The following is a 16,667-nucleotide window of genomic DNA, read 5'->3' as shown; positions in this document are numbered from 1 at the left end:
TCTTACAAAACCTCAGTGCATCCTCCTGGAAACCACCAGGGTGTAGACCAGGGGTCCTCAAACTTTTTAAACAGGGGGCCAGTTCACTGTCCCTCAGACTGTTGGAGGGCCGGACTATAGTTTAAAAAAAAACTATGAACAAATTCCTATGCACACTGCACATATCTTATTTTGAAGTAAAAAAACAAAACGGGAACAAATACAATATTTGTATTTGCATGTGGCCCGCGGGCCATAGTTTGAGGACCCTTGGTCTAGACTCTAGAGAAAAGAGGTCAGATGCAAATAACAACATTTCTTCTTCTTTACTCAAAGCCAGTGTTCCTTCCAAAGGGAAGAATTCTTCTACCTGGTCCAGCCATGAGAACAGGCAGGCTGAGTCAGCTCTCGTGTCTTTCCTGATAAGGAAACAGCATGGACAATGACTCAGCGCTATGCTATTCCTTCCCCGCTTCCGGGCCCTGGCATCTGAGACAGACCAGCTGCCCAGGACGGCTTTGTGCTGGCAAGGCCTTGTTCTAGACAGAACTCACTAGAGAAGTCACCCCGTCTTTAAAGCCAAGAACAGCCAACACCCCTGAAATGAAACGTCATTGCCTAGGAGCTACAGGCGTTCAGAGCTCTTCACCCAACTCCAGGATGTGGGAGGGAGACAGGATACTTCTCTGTTCTCCAGCCTACGAGTGCCCTGGGGCTGCACCCCCCCCCCCACCCCAATCCTTCTTCTTTAAGAAAGCCACCCTTCCAATCAGCACCAGCCATCCCAGCTCCCCTCTGCTCCTGGAGGAGGACTCTGGGGATGCATCACACAGAGCTCCTGAGACAGCTGCACAGCCTACAGAGCCTCCCTGCAAACTAACTCGGCTTCCCCTCTGTATCCGCACTGCTCCCTCAGGTTGGCCTAAGGAGTTGACATCAGGAGTCTATTGGATCGCAGGGTGTGCGATGTGACATGTAACCCCCGTTCCGACTCTATTTCAGAACTTGGTTTTCTTTAACAACCCTCCCCCGGCCACGCTGAGCCAGCTCCTGGAGGTGATGAGCTGGCAGTTCTCCTCGTACGTGGGGCGTGGCCTGAACTCCGATCAGCTCAACATGCTGGCCGAGAAGCTGACAGGTGAGTGCCCGGTGCCGAGGCCTGGGCCCTGTGCGTGGCACTCCGTGCTGTAAAGCGCCGGGGTGACGTTGCTTCTATTAGTCATAACAGTGATCACCACGATTTCTTGAGCGCCAGGCACAGTGCTGACTGCTCTATTATCCTTCAAGCGTTCTTGAAGGCAGAATACTGATCTTATAGATGAGGGTAGGTCAGGAACTTGCCACCACTGCATGGCTGCTCTGTCATAGCGTGAAGGCACGGGCGAGGCCTGTCCGGGCCTAAAGCCCCTTCCTTCCCACCCCACACTCCAGTCTCCGGGTGTTCTTATGCCATTTCCGCTGAATATGACGGGCAGTGCTGATGGCGCCTGGATCTCTCATATTCATATCACAGTGACCCTTAACCTCCTGGAAAAGTGCTGATTCCAGGGCCACAGATCTAATGGAAATTAAAACCCACCAGGTAACACTTAATCCTTTCCAGCAAGAACATTTCAGTTTTGACATTTCTAATGTTTGCAAAATAGAGACATTGGTACTCAGTGTAGTGACTATAGTGTTAAGCTTTTTCTAAAAGAATTTTAAAAGATACCCTATATTTTGACAAGTTTAGGGTGAACACATTTAGCACCAAAAAATAGTTAAAGTTGGGTTTGCATAGATTTGTAGTGAAAGTGGGGCAAGGACGCATTTGAGCAGCATTGAAACCTGTGTGATTTGGTTAAGTTGGACGTACAGGTGATGCTGGGCTGCCGCTGGTACTGTGACTGTATGTGATCAATAGGCATTAAACAGATTAGGACTTTAAGAATGGCATAACATTTACTAATGTAAATATCCTTTTGGATCCTTATTTAATTCATAAGCCACAGTAGTAGGAATTCAACTTATATTTGTTAGTGAGTGAATAAATCTTTTAAATATGTAGCATAGATAGCCACCATATACTTTCAGATCTTTATCAAAGTATTCTTATGAGTATAATTTTCTTAGAAATTTAGATAGAGCCTAGCTGGTGTGGTTCAGTAGTTTTAGCATCAACCTATGAACCAGGAAGTTAGGATTGGATTCCAGGTCAGGGCACATGCCCACATTCTGGGCTTGATCCCCAGTAGGGGGCGTGCAGGAGGCAGCAATCAATGATCTCTCTCATCATTGATGTTTCTCTCTCTCCATCTCCCTCTCCCTTCCTCTCTGAAATCAATAAAAATATATTTTAAAACAAAACAAAAACATCATTCTATAAAAAGAAAGAGAAAGAGAGAGAGAGAGAGAGAGCAAGAAAAAGGAAGGAAGGAAGGAAGGAAGAAAGGAAGGAAGGGAGGAAGGAAGGAAGGAAGGAAGGAAAAGAAATTTAGATAGAAACTCCTGGATCCTTTCACTGTCCATGGCTCCTTATTGCCCAATAGATGGCTCGACCATTCTCTTCATGGGAAGAGTTAGCACTCCTGGAATCTGGCTTCATCTACTTATGCAAATTGGTTTTATGTTTATTCACCAACACTAGGCTGCTCTGACTGTCTTCTTTTTTTATATATATTTTTATTGATTTCAGAGAGGAAGGGAGAGGGAGAGGGAGATAGAAACATCTATGATGAGAGAGAATCATGGATCAGCTGCCTCCTGCATGCCCCCTACTGGGGATTGAGCCCGAAACCTGGGCATGTGCCTTTGACTGGAATCGAACCCGGGACCTTTCAATCCACAGGCTGACGCTCTATCCACTGAGCCAAACCAGCCAGGGCTGACTGTCTTTTATATAAACGATATTCATGTCCAGTATGCTTCACCCTACATTATTCTTGCTACTGGAGGGGCCCCTCCTTCTCCTCGGACAATGTATTTCCTGTCCATTCATGGAGGCTCAGTCCTAGACACCTACCCCCTTCCTACAGCTATCTGTAGCTCCTCCATGGAAAAGAATTCGCCCTGTTATAATAAATTGCATGACAGATGTTTACTGTTTCTAGCACTGAATACACTATAAACACAGAGCAGGGGCTTGAGAAATGTTTGACAGAAGGAGGGAAATCTAAATTGAGCACCAAATTGAAGAGTCTCCTTGTTTAATAAAAACGTCATTCTTTTCTTTCATTGTAGCCCAGTCCAGCTACAGTGATGGTCATCTCACCTGGTCCAAGTTCTGCAAGGTACACGCAGGGGAAGGGGGGACGGCATTTATAGTCTTTAAATAGTGTTCCTTTTTCTCTAGCTGGCAACTGTAGATAGTCTGTTCATCTCACCTGCGGCATGCATTTAATTTGGAAAGATAAGAATGTTTTAAGATTGCGGAAATACATTGTAAACAACCGGTTGGATATTGATGTTTGCAATTTGGGCTATTTTTTTTTTATATTTTATGATTTTTTTACAGAGAGGAAGGGAGAGAGAGAGAGGGATAGAGAGTTAGAAACATCGATGAGAGAGAAACATCCATCAGCTGCCTCCTGCACACCCCCTACTGGGGATGTGCCCGCACCAAGGTACATGCCCTTGACCGGAATGGAACCTGGGACCCTTCAGTCCGCAGGCCAACGCTCTATCCACTGAGCCCAACCAGTTAGGGCTGGGCTATTTTTTTAATGTTGCCATTAGGATCTTGTATATACCTTTTTATATACTCGACTATTTCCTTCAGATAAAAATCCTAAAAGACTGTTGAGCAAAGAGTTAAAGGAAAACTTAAATCTTTCGATGCACGTTGCCAAATAGCCTCATGGGAAACTTGTCTGAACTACAGTCCTGAGCAGAAATGAGAGCTCGTGGTTCCCTGTGTCCTCGCCAGCACTGGTTTAGTCATTTTTATATTGTAGATCTGATGGGTGAGAGGTAACAGCACTCCTCTGTAAGTCTCTCTATCGTAATCTGGATTTTGAGGATTTTCTGGATAAGGTTGTTTTAAGAAGAAACTCTATAAAGTGTTGTCTCACTTCAAGAAATTCTTCCCCTGAAAAAAGGGGCTTGAATTACTCCATCAGCATCACCTGGGGAATAATTCTGTGCTGTGTCTGTCTCTGCTGACAGGAACACTTACCTGGCAAATCGTTCACCTTCTGGACATGGCTGGAAGCGATACTAGATCTCATTAAGAAGCACATTCTCCCCCTTTGGATCGATGGGTGAGTTACAGCTTATGTTTTGCACACGAGTTCACTAGGTGTTTATTTTTATGCTGTTGGCTTTCTTTTTCTTCTCTTTTTAAACATGTTGAATGTTGTGGAGGGGACATCGCTGCCGTGTCTTCCGTTCCTCACAGAATATTGATGTTCACTTTACTCTGTATAAGACGACTGTTTCACACACAATTAACTTTGGGTTATTCCCAAAGCAAATTTAGCTCTGCTCTTTGTGAATGAAATACATGCAAATGCAATAGTGACTGCCCTTGATCAGAGAATACGACCCATTGCTGCCTTCCCAGGTGTGTCATGGGCTTTGTGAGCAAAGAGAAGGAGCGCCTCCTGCTGAAGGACAAGATGCCTGGGACCTTCTTGCTGCGGTTCAGCGAGAGCCACCTGGGCGGGATCACCTTCACGTGGGTGGACCACGCTGAGAGCGGTGCGTGCTCGCGGGGCGTTCCTGCGCAGGGACTGTGGGCCTTGGCCACTGGTGTTTCCGTGTTCCGTGCCTGGGGTGTTGCTCTGTAACCAGACAACCAAGGGGTCCTGGCAGCCTGTCGCTACTTGAGCCCATTCAGCAGAGAGGGGGTTGGCTCATATGTGCGTTTATTCCAATCCTGCCGGCAGCGTGGGAGAGCAGCAGGTCAGCCTCAAACATCTGCTCGCCCCCCACCATCAGCCAGCTGCTTATGTTGGGTAGGAGGACAAAGATCATGTGGGGATTAAAGGCATGGGAAAGTAGACCCGGGACAGTCACACAACAGGCTACAAGTCATGTGGGCTGGGGGGAGGGGAGCGTGTCACAGAGGGTGGGTGCCTCTGGGCACCCCGGGACCAGATTACAGGCCATGGGGGCTGGGGTTGTAAAGAGCAGGTGCCTCCGGACTAGACTGTCTCGGCCACGAGGTTGTAAATCTTTCCATGATGACAGGCAGTTCTCGGAAGGAGGATGGACTGCATTATGACGTGAGCTCCCCTGTCCCAGGGCACACAGCTCCCAGCCAGGTTCGATGTGCTTTCTCTAATCAGAACAGAGCCATCGTGGTTGACAGAGCACGGTTAATATTCCCTGTAATTATAATTTGTTTTCAATATGCTATGCCTGCCCCTAACAATTCGGCTTGTCAGTGGGTTTGAATATTCGTGGTACAGTCGTCCCAGATCACAGGGACCCTGACTTCCTCCCACCGGGGCGGTGTCCTGGCTCATGGGGCGATCTGTCCTGTCGGACTGCAGAGGGGGCTGGCACTGTGTTATGACCAGCGATGTGAAGACACCGCGGGCAGGAGACATGGCCACAGAGGATGCCTGAGGAAACCTGACCACCGGCTGTCTGTCTCCCCAGGAGAAGTGAGGTTCCACTCTGTGGAGCCCTACAATAAGGGCCGGCTGTCGGCGCTGCCCTTCGCCGACATCCTCCGAGACTACAAGGTTATTATGGCCGAAAACGTCCCTGAAAACCCCCTGAAGTACCTCTATCCCGACATCCCCAAGGACAAAGCCTTCGGGAAACACTACAGCTCCCAGCCCTGCGAAGGTCAGGTTCTTTCCGTTTGCTTTCTTTTCTTTATATTTTGGAAAATAGCCTCTCACCGGGTTAAAGGAAACGAAGTTCCTCTTTAATTATAAGATCCAAAGACTATGTGGAGGTCAAAACCTTAGTGAGGAAGTGGCGTGTCAGCGGTTCCTGGAAAGGGACTGCCTGCTGGCTGATCCGTGGCTGTGGCCATGGCCGTGGCCGTGGGGGCCTCTCCCACCGACTAGCAGAGTTTGGGTTTCTCCTTCCTTCTCCGGACCCACAGCCTTTACTTCTGTGACTGGGGGAGAGGCAAACAAGGAGGAGGTGATTAGAAAGCCGTTACAAGTCCAGCAAGTCTGTTTTTTGCAAAAAAAGCCCAGGGCTTATAAGCTTTATATATGTATATTAGAGGCCCAGTGCACAACATTCGTGCACTGGGGGGGTGGGGGGGTCCTTCAGCCTGGCCTGCACCCTCTCGCAGTCTAGGACAGGACCCCTTGGGGATGTCCACCTGCCAGCTTAGGCTCCAGGGTTCGGGCCTAAGCCAGCAGTCAGACATCCCTCTCTCAGTCTCGGGCTCTCGCAGTCTGGGACCCCTCACTCCTTACCACCCACCTGCAGCAGAGGAGGGAGAGGCTCCCACCACTGCCGCTGCACTCTCCAGCCGTGAGCCCGGCTTCTGGCTGAGCAGCGCTCCCCCTTGGGAGCGCATTGTGTTGAGCATCTGCCTCCTGGTTATCAGTGTGCGTCATAGCAACCGGTTGTTCTGCCATTTGGTCAATTTGCATGTTAGTATTTTATTATATAGAATATATTTTTTACTTATGATTATGATTGGTATCAGTTTATTTTTTAGTATATTTTTATGGATTTCAGAGAAGAAGGGAGAGGGAGAGAGAAATGGAAACATCAATGATGATAGAGAATCATTGATCAGCTGCCTCCTGTATGCTTCACACTGAGGATTGAGCCCACCACCCTGGCATATGCCCTTGGCCAGAATCGAACCCAGGACCCTTCAGTTCGCAGACCAACGCTCTATCCACTGAGCCAAACCGGCTAGGGCTTGATTGGTGTCCGTTTTAATGAAAAGAACTGAATTACTATAAATACCCAAATATACAAATGAGTCATTATAATGAAAATTAAATGTAACTGTATCTCTCAATTCAGTATTACTCATGTACCCCGGGTATCTGCGTAACATCCCCCAACACCGGGTCTGCCAATAACAAGTCCCCACATGCCCGCCTCCCTGGGTGTATGCTAATGGCCTAAAAGAATCCTGGCCACAGAAGGCATGTGGTTAAACACTGGTTGAGTCTATGCAAGAACATTCATGAAATTAGCTACACAGCTGTAATGTAAGTTCACTGTTTTGGTTCTTTAATGAGAGTATAAACCATCCATTAAAATGTTCATCTATAGCAACTAGATCCATGAGCACCATCTGTGGACTGCCCTACCGTCGTCACTGTAGGGTGACTGTGGCCACCCTACTTCATCCCCTTCTGAAACAAACAACAAAATAAAACAACGACAGACCCTAAGTGTCTTTACCTCTGATCAAATGGAGCAACAAATGTCAATGAAACAAATGACAGTTGGTCCAACTGACAGCTGGAGCAAGCACAAGTCCAGCCTAGGACAGCAGGGAAGCTGGGGCTGTTTCCAAGGCTGACGTCTGCACATTCTGTGACCACAGCACAGTAGTGCTTCTAGTACCACTGATGTCTGTGCTTCAAAAATTGGTGAAATTATAAGATCATGATTGGTGTCAGTTTTAATGAAAATAACGGAATCACTTTAAATCCCCAAAACACAAATAAATCAGTCCTTATAATCAAACTTAAATGTAACATAGAAGCGAGTAATATAGTTGATGTCCCAGTTTTTCTTTTTTTATATATTTTTATTGATTTCAGAGAGGAAGGGAGAGAAACATCAATGATGAGAGAGAATTATAGATTGGCATGCAGTGCCCCTTACTGGGGATTGAGCCCGCAACCCAGGCATGTGCCCTGACAGGGAATTGCACCGTGAACTCCTGGTTTATAAGTCGATGCTCAACCCCTGAGCCACAACCGGCCAGGCTGATTCCCAATTTTTCTCATGCACTTTAGAGACATTCATATGTAAAGTTAGATTGGACCTGCCAAAAGATGTGTTTTTCTCTTCTTGCCCCTTTTCTGCACATCTAAAATACTCAACTGAAGAGTTTCGTGAATCAATACGCTTTCGTATCATCTCTCTTATTTTCAGCATTACTCAGATCTTTCTAGACTTCTTTCTGATTTCATCAATAATATCGGTAACGTGTTTCCCAACACTTTCTTTTCCAGTTTCACGACCGACAGAAAAGGGGGACAAAGGTTATGTTCCTTCTGTTTTTATCCCCATCTCGACAATGTGAGTAATCTTAGTCGCATGTAAAATGTTCATTATTGAACTCATAAAAAAAAAAAAAAAAAAAAGGAGCCTTTCTGTAGGAACTTTAAGGGTGGAGAGAACACATATACCCGAGAATAAAGCGTTTTGTGCTCACACTTAGCTTTCCTGAATACATAGAACTAGTCTTCAAGACACGCCACAGTCTACCCCAGCTGTGGGCAAACTATGGCCCGCGGGCCGGATCCGGCCCGTTTGAAATGAATAAAACTAAAAAAAAAAAAAAAAAAAAAAAGACCGTACCCTTTTATGTAATGATGTTTACTTTGAATTTATATTAGTTCACGCAAACACTCCATCCATGCTTTTGTTCCGGCCCTCCGGTCCAGTTTAAGAACCCATTGTGGCCCTCGAGTCAAAAAGTTTGCCCACCCCTGGTCTACCCTGACTGCAGTTACGAAGCTGCCCGTGACAGGCCATGCCTTCCACAGCCGCTGATGCTGTGATGTCAGGTGATGCATGAGGCATCTCAGTGTCACAACTAGATAAAGCCCTGGAAACGTGTTCCTGGCACAGTAAGCCACACGCGCTATGACTGTTTCATCCTCTTCGCTATTTTCCTTGTTATTTCTTTAAGCCGAAGCGATTCAACTGAGCCACAGTCTCCATCAGACCTTCTTCCGATGTCGCCCAGTGTGTACGCGGTGCTGAGAGAAAACCTGAGTCCCACGACGATCGAAACCGCAGTAGGTTCCCTCTCTTCTCCAGGCCCTCCTCCATGGTCAAGGGCCTTCCCAAGTGAGCAAAGGTGGTGTGCGAAGCCAGGGCTGTGAGAAAACAGGTTCATTAGCATAACACAAGGATGTCTGTATGGGCCTGTGTGCCGCTGATCTTACCCGAGTGGAAAGCAGGCATCTTTACTTGCTTGAACCGCTTTCAGTTCTTCCCATCTCAAGCCACCACAGGGCAGAATATTCCTGAACCCTCTCAAATACGCTTCGTCCCTAATTCCACTGTTGGCCATGCCAATCCCCACCCCTCTCCCCACTTGAGCAGACCACACGTATTAGTCAATGCTTATAAGCTTACTTTAATATTTACTTTAGCAGTTCAAACACCACCAGTTCCCATTTTTCTTGATGAACTGTTGCTCGCATTGTTCGTCCCAGGAGCCTCTGCCAGTGGTATATGAAGAACAAACAGCAGTGTAATGCTACTCTTCTGAGAGCTGCGTCATAATTGTAAATGCAGTAATGAGATTTAGGGTGCATTCTATCTGTTCTCATGCCCCAAGACTGTCAAGCAGTTCAAAGCCCCAACCTTGCACCACGATGAACGAACGTCAGAGTAATAGACTCTTGGAGGGGCTCTGAGGCCGGAGAAATGTCTATCTGACGATAAATCAAGTGGGTTTTAGTCCTTTTCCTGAAAACTTCTAGGGATGAAAAATCCATAGTCGCCTTGGACGGCCATTCCGTTGTTCGTTGTCCTTAAATCATGTAGTTATGAGGGAACTTTTGCTACATTTTGCACCCATTTCTTCTTACTTTTCGCAAGATGAATAGGCCCTCTTTAAACAGTTTTCATCTACTTGAAGGCATCTTTTGAATGCTTAGTAGTTAATTGGTACAATGATTATGGAGTCGTTAGTAGCCGTGGATGTTTGCATAAGAAATAGTGATTTATTTGCTAAGCAGTCGTTTCATTTTTCAATTTTAGATGAAGTCTCCCTATTCTGCTGAATGACAGGATCAACTCCTGACACGCAAAGGAAAGCAGCAAAGGGAACCTGGAAGACTGATCGTTGCCAGCAGTCACATCCTCTTTCTTCAGCTCTGTATATGCCCCATGGTTGAAGCTCTCCTCTCGCTGGCACCCCGAAACCAAAGCTTCAGATAAACTTGCAAGATAAGAGACTTTTAAAAACCAAGTGTTAATATGATATGAACCGAAGACTCATTTGTTCATCCGTGTTGCAGCTCTGACTTTGTTTCTCCTGTGTTACTTATGACTTTGGCCCTAGACGGCTCAAGGTTAAGATTTCAGAATAGGGGTCCTGATACATGGTGGCAGGAGAAGACTTAACTTTGGGTGGTGGGCACGTGGTACAATATACACATCCTGTAACATAGAAACCCACGCCTGAAACCTATATGATCACGTTGACCAATGTCACCCCAATAAATTTAATTTCAAAAAAATGATTTTAAAAAAATATTTCAGAATAGGTCAAGAATAACAAGGCCTCACTGCATTACTCAGAAGCCAGCAGGAGCGCCTGAGGGGACAGCCGACTAAGCCAGCATCCTGAGTGCCCGCAGGGAAGAGTTGTACCCTGGACCCAGCCTGGCGGGAATAACGGGGCAGCGACAGCTGGGTACCCAGGGCTGACTGTCGTGTCCACAAGGTCCCAACTTCGGGGTTCGCAGCTGCTGGGATCACTGCCAGGGATTCCTCTGTTGGGGGGAAGCCCCAAAAGTCTAAATTCAGGAGGGATTCCGAAGAACTGACACGCAGCCTTCTTCAAATCCATAAGAGCTTTAATTGTAGAAACGTACATACTCGGGCAAGGCAGCTGCTGCCAGTGCCGGGCGGGCGGGAAGAATCCCTCCTTCCCAGGACTGGGTCTCTTTGTAGGGGTTTGTAGTAAAACCAGATGGTGGGTAGTCACTTACTAGTAGGCCACCAGAAAGAACAGTGCTCTCCTGAGTTAGCAGATAACATCACGCAGGGATCGCACTCTATACATTCGTTAACCTTCCCGGGAGCATGGCGTTCGTCTTTGGGTGGCATTCCGGCTTTCTGGGTCGTCAGCCAAGCCTGGGGTTACGGAGAGTTAAGAATCCAACATGTCCCAGATGCCTTTGCCGCTGGGGCCATATTGCATCGCAGTGACTCCCCGTAAGCCTCTGGGGGTGGGGACCAGAGTCCCTCCTGGTGGCATATGGGGCACTGATATTACGGACCAGGCTGGATGCTTAGCGATGCCATCGCCCAGCGGTTGCTCTGAGTAAGAGTGTGGTATCCCGGGTGCCAGGACCTGGGCAGGTCTCTATGCCACGGCATCTGCACGGCTCACTGCGGGGGGGCGGGGGGGGGGGGGAGCCCGAGGCTGGTGTCCACCGGGAGCCCTGACTCAGGCGGAAATGTCAGTCCCTCTGAGGAGTCCTCTCTAACTTCCACCCTTTCCTGGCCCCCAGGCAAGCAGACATTGGTAGAGGCCAATGTCCCATGAAAAAATTTAAAAAATAAAAAGATTTAACATAACCTACCTTCCTAACAGGAGATTCCGTCTTATCAGTCCCCTCTCTGCCCCAGAATATTTTTTTTCTGCCAGCTAGGAGCAAACAAGCAGCATCTAATGAAACACAAGGTAGATTTTCAAAATGTCAGTCATGTTTCCACTTTCCCCTCACCCATCCCACACCCATCCCAGGTGTCCATCTTGCTAATCCCTTTTCCAATGCTTTTCAATGTAAAGAAGGTCATTCTTTACATTATGGTCCCAGTGCCGGACCGTCATTCTTAACAGATCTCCCCAAAGCCACATTTTCGTCTCTCTCTATGCTTCAGCTCATCTCCCATCTCATCCCTTCTCCCCAACAGTGGCCTCTTATCCTCCACAGCGGTACTGAGTGTTGGTGCCTTCGTCTGAAGAAAGACCGCTGCCCGTGGACGTCCTCAAAGTCTCGGGGGAGCAAGGAAAGTCCCCCGAAGAACCCTAAAGTACGAATGGGAGTCTGCAGACCCAAGGGGTTTTCTTCACCTCGCACGGTTCAGGACGCCCATGCACGCCCCCTGGCAGAAGGAGCAGAAGGAGGGGACAAGCCGTCCTAGCACAGTGCTCGCAGCAGATGCTGTAGCCGAGACTTCGCCAGCTGGCCTCTGTGTGCGCACTCTCCAGTTTCTGACATAGACTGCCGTCTTCTGTCACCTGACCACGAGCACTGACTGAGTGATGCTTGCATTTTGAAAAGTCTGGCTCACTGAAGTATAATTTAGACAGTGAAAGGCACCCATTCCTGACAGGCCCAGAGGTGTGTAACCGCCCCTGTAAGACACAGAGCGTTTCTGCCGGAGTCCTCCCAAGAGGACGCAGTGAGAACAGGGTGAGGAGGACACGCTCTGCAACACCTTCCGGTAAACACAGCAAACAGCTCACGTGCCCCCTGTGTAGGCTGAGCAGAGCAGAGCGCTCCATTGAAAGCAAACTGATCCTTTCGGTCGCTGCTGACAATCTTCAAATGGCTCGTGACGCTCGGGCGGAGCAGTGCTCGCCTAGAGAGAGTGAGCAGAATTCCGGAGGGTCGTGGGTTTGGGTGGCAAGAGTTAGTTTATTTCTACCAACTTGTTGCTGAAACGGAAATTCCTTTAGAGAGATACAAAGCCAACAAACCATGACCTACACCATGTTCTCATCACAGTTGCTACATTTATCTCAAAATACCGCTTGTGCCAAGCACGGTTTTGAAATTGCATTCATCAGACCCGTTGCTAGATCTTATGTGGCGCCATTAATAAAGAAGCACTTATATTACAAGGTTGGTGTTAATATTTTGATGTCCGTATTTCAGTGGTTTTGGTTTCCTTTGGAATCTTATGCATTTTATTCGACCAAAAACATTATTCCTTGAAGGGATTCATAGGTTTCATTTAGACTGCCAGAGGGGTTCCTGGCACAAAAAACAATCAAGGTTCCCAGTTCCGGACCATAATTCTTAACAGATCTTTCCAAAGTCATTTTTTTAGTCTCTTTTTATGCTTCAACTCATCTCTCATCATCACTTCTCCCCAAGGGCTTCTCAGCCTCCAAAGCATACACAGGAGACGGAGTGAACTACTTTCAGTTTCTCTGATGGTCACGCTCGCTCTCAGCTCCCTCTGCTCTATCCTCTCAAGTCTCCAGCCCTATCTCACCTACTGGGTTAGGATCGGACATCCTCCAGGCTCCGAAAGGCCTTCCTTTCAAATACATACACACGCACACGCACACACACATGCATGCACACTCATGGCTCAGGTCACATCACGCCTGCTTCACATCCTCTAGCTCCCAGCATGGTTCTTATCACCTTTGTTGTAAATGTGTATCATCTGCCTTCTTCTTAGACTCTCTGCAAGCTCTGTATGTGCACGGACCAAGAAGGCTTTCTTCATAGGTATACCCCTAGAATCTAGCACCGTCTGCTCTCTAATACGTATGCTAATGATTTGGTGTTTGAACACAGAGAGGATGGTAATGAATTCCTTTCTTTCCTTTACCCCTGGGTCTGCCTGCAAGACTACGCTAGAATTCCCTTTATAATGCCTTCAAACTCTAAAATCATGGAACAGTCCCCAATATTAGACTTCGAACTGAATAACCAAAACATGCCTGCTATTGCTCAAGCAACATAGGGATTCCCTTCTCTGTCACCCCCCTCTGAATCTCCCCACTCTGTAGCAATGCTCTGGAATGACAGCTTGATTATCTTACTCTAACTTTCCTTCCATGTAGATACTTCATGTGTGCCAGGCATCCCAGACACCTGCCCACGCAAGAGTTCCTGAAATGTCCCCCTATCTCCTCTCCTTAAACTCAGGGCCCTACTCCTCCTGCCCCGGGTAAAAATGCTCCACCCCACTGTCTTACCTAAGGTTTCACAGTCATCCACTTGATGTCTCACCACTGCCTCTGAGGAAAGAATCTTGGAGGATGCCTAGACAGGGTGGGGATGGGAAGGGGTTAGACGGCGTGGGAGAATGACGCTCTCATTACAATCCTTTCCCGGAGCCCTGGCTGACATTGCTCAATGGTCAGAGCGTGGGCCGCACACCCAGGGGTGTCCAAGTCAATACCAGGCCAAGGGCATGTCCTTGGGTTGCAGCGTTGATCCCCAGTCCCAGCTGGGGCATGTGTGGGAGGCAACCAACCCATGAGACCCATCCACCTCTCTCTCTCTCACACTCTCTCTCATCTTCCTTTCTCTAAAATCAATGAAAAAGAAGAAGGGAGGCAGAGCTGATCAGCAGGCTCTCCAGGGAGCGCTGAAGGCCTTGATGCTACACAAGTTCTCCAGGAAGGAGTGGTGTCCTGGCCTGTTTCTTCGTTAGATCCAGGTCTTCACTGGTTTTATCTAAACAGGTAGCCAGCCTTCTGCAGAGCAAGCCCTCGTCCAGGCTCCCGCCAGGGCCTTCCGGCTCCCTATGCAGTCCCCGGGGGCGGGCAGGGGGACGGCCAGCTTGGTTGAAGGCTCTGCTGGTGCCTTCTTGAAATTCTTAGTACATTTGGAAAAGGGGCCCCACATTTTCCCTTTGCACTGGAAACTATCCATGCCCTCTCCTGGAGGCTGGAGAAGACAGGCACCGTCTGCACTGTGGGGTCGGGGGAAGTGCAGCCCTGGGGCCTGGCGCGCTCGCTCACTGCAGGCTGGAGGCTGGGTCCAGTGGGGTGGGTCCCCTCACCCTGGAGGTCCTCGGTTGGCCCCCAGGCCCCTCTTAGTAGGTAGGCAGACCCCTTTAAGAGTGGGTGAGCAGAGCCCCCAGACGTGAGGCAGTGCCTCTGGGAACCATTGGATGAGCAGCGCAGGCTGCAGGCAGAGCCGCCACACTTTCCCAATCACGGTCCAGTGACTGTCATCCTGTCCCCCCCCTCCCGCCCCCCCTTCTCCCACCCCCTTGGCATAATCACCGGGAGAAATGCGACCCCAGAGAGAAGAAAGCCCTCGTGGGTCTAGATCAGCGGTTCTCAACCTGTGGGTCGCGACCCCTTTGGGGGTCGAACGACCCTTTCACAGGGGTCGCCTAAGACCATCAGAGAACACATATATAATTACATATTGTTTTTGTGATGAATCACTATGCTTTAATTATGTTCAATGTGTAACAATGAAAATACATCCTGCATATCAGATATTTACATGACGATTCATAACAGTAGCAAAATTACAGTTATGAAGTAGCAACGAAAATAATTTTATGGTTGGGGGTCACCACAACATGAGGAACTGTATTAAAGGGCCGCGGCATTAGGAAGGTTGAGAACCACTGGCCTAGAGAAAGGACAGCCCCAGAGACAGCCAGCCCCGCTTCATCTCCGGTTCAAGGTCAGGGACCCCGCTGGGAGGGGGCAGAGCTTGCAGGACCCGCAAGGCCCGAGCGAGCCGCGTGCAGACGGTGCAGACGGTGCAGACGGAGAAGCGAGGTTAGGACGGGGGCGACTCCCAGGGAAGCGCAGACGGGGGAGTGGGGCGGGCGAGCTGCCCAGCACCCGAAGCAACGGGACATGGTCCCCTCCCGCCTCCACGCCCCATTCTGTGCAAGGACCACGCCTCTCAGGTGCGGCCCGGCAGGGAGCGCGGGGTGCGCGCGTGCACGCCGGGGGCTGCGGGGGGCGGGCACCCGGGGCTGCAGGGGGCACCGCGGGAAAGCCCCGGCCTGCGCCCGCGCCTGCGCACCGCGCCCGGCCGGCTTTCGCTTTTCGTTTCCCCTCAACTCGGCGCCTTCTCGGCCTCGGAGCGTTTCCCCGAAAGCACGTGGGGCGGCTCTTCCCCGGGGCGCGCCCCTCCCGCCGCGCAGGCCCGTTGCCATGGGAACCCCCCGCCCCCAGCCCGGCCTCGCGGCGCCCGGCACCTCCCTCCCCGCGGCCCGAGCGGCGCTCCTGGAAGCACCGACTTCAAAGGCGTCCCCGAACGGTTGGGCTGCAACTGTAATAGGGGAAAGTGATTAAAAAAAAAAAAAAAGATCAAGTAGCCCACCGCTCCATTTCCCCTCTCCTGTCGCCCTCTTCTGTCATGTATTTACATTTCCATATATTCTTTTAAAAAAATATATTCCATTGATTTTTCAGAGAGAGGAAGGGAGAGGGAGAGTTAGAAACATCGATCAGCTGCCCCCTGCACGCCTCCTACGGGGGATGTGCCCGCAACCCAGGTACATGCCCTTGACCGGAATCGAACCTGGGACCCTTCAGTCCACAGGCCGACGCTCTATCCACCGAGCCACACTGGCCAGGGCACATTTCTATATGTGCTTGCACCACCGAGTTGGTCCTGTGTTCTCTATACTGCATTTTAAAATATATATATATGTTTTCATTGATTTCAGAGAGGAAGGGAGAGGGAGAGAGAGAGAAACCTCCATGATGAGAGGGAATCATGGACCGGCTGCCCGCTGCACGCCCCCCACGGGCTTCAGCTGCCACGTGAGTTTCCGATGGCGACGCGCCGCCCCCGCCGCAGGCTCTCAGACGGGGAAGCCATGCAGACATTTCCAAGTCTGGGCCTCGGCGCCCACTTCCTTCTCAGTTGCTCCCTAGAAGGTGAAAACGCAACTGTCCCGCAGCCAAGTTGCCAGACCAGCAGTGCCACACGTCACTCACGCGGAGTCCCCGCCCAAAGGCTACGGAAGGGCCCAGCGGATTGGCCGGTCGGCGGCCCCGCGGGGGGAGGCAGCGCGCGCGCGGAACAGCCGCGTCCGATTGGCTGAGCGCGGAGCCGCCGATTGGTGGAGGCGAAGGGGGCGAGGCGGTCGGCACTGGCTTTTCTCCTCGCCGGCACTTTCGT

General features: G+C 49.6%; 1 protein-coding gene across 1 annotated transcript in view; it reads left to right on the top strand.

The window, feature by feature from the left end:
- STAT4 (signal transducer and activator of transcription 4) overlaps window positions 1–10,402 on the top strand; it is a 77,462-nt gene extending 67,060 nt beyond the window's left edge. Inside the window, exons 17-24 of the mRNA XM_070421718.1 lie at window positions 982–1,117; window positions 3,199–3,248; window positions 4,123–4,217; window positions 4,520–4,656; window positions 5,563–5,754; window positions 8,079–8,145; window positions 8,762–8,870; window positions 9,844–10,402. Coding sequence (XP_070277819.1) covers window positions 982–1,117; window positions 3,199–3,248; window positions 4,123–4,217; window positions 4,520–4,656; window positions 5,563–5,754; window positions 8,079–8,145; window positions 8,762–8,870; window positions 9,844–9,870 — 813 coding nt within the window. The 3' untranslated portion in view covers window positions 9,871–10,402. The remainder of the gene's footprint in view (window positions 1–981; window positions 1,118–3,198; window positions 3,249–4,122; window positions 4,218–4,519; window positions 4,657–5,562; window positions 5,755–8,078; window positions 8,146–8,761; window positions 8,871–9,843) is intronic.
- The last annotated feature ends 6,265 nt before the right edge of the window (window positions 10,403–16,667 follow it).

The sequence above is a fragment of the Myotis yumanensis genome, unplaced genomic scaffold (assembly GCF_028538775.1).
Source record: "Myotis yumanensis isolate MYYU_CA2020_CCGP unplaced genomic scaffold, mMyoYum1.0.hap1 SCAF_8, whole genome shotgun sequence".
Lineage (NCBI taxonomy): Eukaryota > Metazoa > Chordata > Mammalia > Chiroptera > Vespertilionidae > Myotis > Myotis yumanensis.
This window is presented reverse-complemented; position numbering and strand designations above follow the sequence as displayed.